The sequence below is a fragment of the Montipora foliosa genome, chromosome 2 (genome assembly GCF_036669935.1).
Source record: "Montipora foliosa isolate CH-2021 chromosome 2, ASM3666993v2, whole genome shotgun sequence".
NCBI classification, from domain to species: Eukaryota; Metazoa; Cnidaria; class Anthozoa; order Scleractinia; family Acroporidae; genus Montipora; species Montipora foliosa.
Genome location: NC_090870.1, coordinates 44,707,871 through 44,711,405, shown reverse-complemented (window position 1 = coordinate 44,711,405; position 3,535 = coordinate 44,707,871). Strand labels below are relative to the sequence as shown.

The following is a 3,535-nucleotide window of genomic DNA, read 5'->3' as shown; positions in this document are numbered from 1 at the left end:
AAATCTCCACTCGATTTCCTTAAGCGCACAGAAGTTTTGTACCCTCTCTTCATCCAATTGTTTGATGCATTTCCGCAACTCATTATTTGCACCAACAAAGTTCGTTCCATTATCGCTGTGGATGCTCTGCGGTCGTCCACGTCGCGCAATGAACCTTTTTACTGCCATGATGAAGTGATCTGTTGAAATATCATCCACAAGTTCAAGGTGGCACGCTCTAGTACTCATGCAAGTGAACAAGCACCCGTATACTTTAACTTCACTGCGTCTTTCCTTTACTAACATAGGTCCAAAAAAGTCAACTCCAGTGTTCCTGAACACCATTCCTGGCTCAAGTCGGCACTCTGGTAGACTACCCATTTGCTGCTCTTGAGGCTTTACTGTCTGGCGATAACAGTAGTTGCACTTGAATCTCGCGCTTCGCACTACCTGGCGACCATGGATTATCCAATACTCCTGCCGAATTTGATTATACAGGTGCTCACTTGGCGGGTGGTAGTAGATACGATGCATTTCTTCGACGATCAGCTGTGCAAGTTCATGGCGCGAGTCAATTCTTTTGGGATGTCGTGTTTTGTAAGGTAGGTATTGTGCTCTCTGCAGCGGCAACCAAGAACCCATCTTCCAACCTTGGGTCAAGAGATTTAATTCTACTCTTCTTGTGGATCTCCTCACCTATCTTCAGACACTGTATCTCCTCGCCGAATGATTCAACTTGTGCCCTCTTCACGAGATAATTCTGAGCAGTTCTCAGTTCGCTCGACGTAAGTGCTCCCAGTAGACGTACTTCCTTCTTAGCTCTTACATTGTTTGCAAATCGCATCACATAAGCTGTAACTCTTCTTAGTTTGGTCAGTGACGAATACTTCTTCCACCCTAACAGGGCCTTGTTTTCCTGAGATGCTCCAGCCCATCTTTCCTTCTTCTTTTCTTTGATGTCATCGTTCTCGCAGGGCGCTTTGACTTTATTTTCTGGCCAGAGCTCTGCTGATTCATACAGGAACTTGGGTCCACTAATATAGCGAAAGCCCACGCCAAGTTCCGTAAGACTTAGTCCCCGGGTGATGTCATCTGCGGGGTTAGCCTCTGTCGGCAAATATCTCCAACTCACAGCGCCCGCCCCTAGTGCGGCCTCCAGACTGCTCATGATTGTGTGAATCTCAGACACCCGGTTACCGACGAATGCTTTGTAAGTGGAGCTCGTCTGGCGGATCCAATGTAGGACTGTGGTGGAGTCACTCCAGAAAGTTATCTTCTCTATCTTTGTAACCATTTCTTCTACCAGTGTTTGAGTTAACCGCACAGCAACTAAAGCTCCCATGAGCTCCAATCGGCAGATAGACTGTGACTTTAATGGAGCAACACGGCCTTTTCCCGTTATAAGACTACACTCTACTGTGTCATCTATAAACGCTCGTCTTAGGTAGGCACACGCGCCATAAGCATTCTGGCTAGCGTCGCAAAACACATGAAGTGCAGTCTCTCGTACAGGTTTCTGTTCTTGGATAACAGCTCTCGGAATTCTCACTTCATCAAGCGTTTCTGCTTCCTTGCGCCATTCACGCCACTCTGGAAGATCAGCTTCTTTCAACTCGTCATTCCATCCGTACTTCATACGATTTAGATTCTGCAGGATGATTTTACTTCTGATTGAGAATGGGAGGAGAAGTCCTCGCGGATCCCAAACAGAGAATGCTTGACTCAAGATCTTCCTCTTTGTCGTACCTGGATCATCCTTCAGTCCGGTAAACTGGAGCATATCTTCTTGGGCATCCCAAATGACGCCCAAAGTTCTGTCTGTTGGTAACTTATCTTCACTCAGTTCGAGGAATCCTGGAGATCTATCCTGCTCCGGGATGGTTGCCAAGACGTCTGGGTCATTTGTAAGCCACTTATGTAGGCGGAAACCTCCACGACGCAGCAACTCTGTCATCTGCTTCCTCATTTCAATAGCTTCCTCGCAAGAATCTGTTGACGGTAGACCATCATCCATGTAAAAGTGCTGGTGGACGGATATCACACCCAAAGGTAAATCTTCCCCATTCTCATCAGCATTTCGCCTCATAGTGTAGTTCGCTCTGGATGGCGCAGACACTTCTCCAAACACGCACTGTTTTCTCGAACTGGTACACGCTTGGTTCTTCTATCAGAGAGTCTCTCCATAAGAATCTCAATGCTGGCTTATCACGATCAGGGAGACGGAGCATATGGTACATTTCTTTCACATCAGCGGCCATTGCAATTCTTCCTTCGCAAAACCTGAGGAAAACTCCAATCAGAGAGGACAGAAGATCTGGTCCTGTGTAGATCTTATCGTTCAAACTTTGTCCCATGAATTTTGCTGATGCATCATAGACTCTTCTGAGGCGATCAGGTTTTTTGGGATTAATAACAAATCTGTGTGGTAAGTACCAAGTCACTTTACTATCGCACCGTACTTCCCCTTCACTCAGTTTCTTCACGTAGCCCTTTTCAATGTTATCCTGGATTGACTTTGCATATCTCTCTGTGATCTCGGGACAGATCTCAAATTTTTTCTCTAGGGATTGTAGCCTCCTCTTTGCCATTCCGTAGTTGTTGGGCAGAGATGGTTCCTCGTCTCTCCACAGTAGACCTGACACATACGCATCTTCATTCACACTCTTAAAGGTTGTCTTTTCTATCAGTGAAAATGCTCGCTTGTCCTCAATCGAACGGGTTGGATCAGCGAGCTTGACCACGCCCAAGGTTTCTATCTCTGACTGAGCCATGACCAGCTGCTTCAGCTCCTCACTTTCAACTGAATTTCTTTCGTACACTTTGAACCCATTGTATGGAGATGCTACTCTTCGGTTTTCCTTCAACAAACTCGGCCCATCTGCCGCAAAGGCGTGCAGGAAGTTTAGAAACAGTTGCTTCAGGGACTTGCGAGCTGAGCTCGTGAAGAAAGTTATGCTCTTTGAAAATGCCTATCAATTCAGATACTATTTCTTGATACTGTCGGATCTGCACACTATGTTCTTTCAATATGGTCGGAAACTGATCTATACGTGTCTTCGCAGCTGATACCACTGTGTCTACACGACCAAAACGCTCATAGAGTGCAGTCCATGCCTCCTCGTATTTATCTGAACCTGGCATGAATTTCGCTAGACATGATTTTGCACTTCCATCCACAGAATCTAACAGAAATTTAAGCTTCCCTGTTGCATCATAAACTTCCTTTTTATTCACTTCAACAGTAAATGCTGCTTTGAATTTTGAGTACTCTAGTGGATTTCCATTGAACTTCTGCACGTCTGGTTTAACGATTTTCACAAAGGCTGGCAGCATTTTCTCAAACAACTGATCTATCTTTGAAGTTTGCACCCTAGGGTCTCCTGTAGCAGTGGTTTTCAACTCAGCTTCACCTTTAGCAATAAAAGATTGACATGTCTCTTTTTTACGGGGCTCACTAGAAACCTCTGTTACGACCTCTGGTTTGGTGGATTTAACTTCCCCCATGTGAGGTTTTTCAACTACATCGTTTTCAGTAATTTCGAGGTCTAAGCGCGGG

General features: G+C 45.5%; 2 protein-coding genes across 2 annotated transcripts; both read right to left on the bottom strand.

The window, feature by feature from the left end:
* Positions 1–550: 550 nt before the first annotated feature.
* On the bottom strand, positions 551–1,993 carry LOC137991725 (uncharacterized). Its single transcript, XM_068836759.1, has one exon. The coding sequence runs from the start codon at positions 1,991–1,993 to the stop codon at positions 551–553; it is 1,443 nt and encodes a 480-aa protein (XP_068692860.1).
* A 55-nt stretch (positions 1,994–2,048) lies between these two features.
* LOC137991723 (uncharacterized) lies at positions 2,049–2,750 on the bottom strand. Its single transcript, XM_068836758.1, has one exon. It carries the CDS (start codon positions 2,748–2,750, stop codon positions 2,049–2,051), a length of 702 nt encoding a protein of 233 aa, XP_068692859.1.
* Between the last annotated feature and the right edge of the window lie 785 nt (positions 2,751–3,535).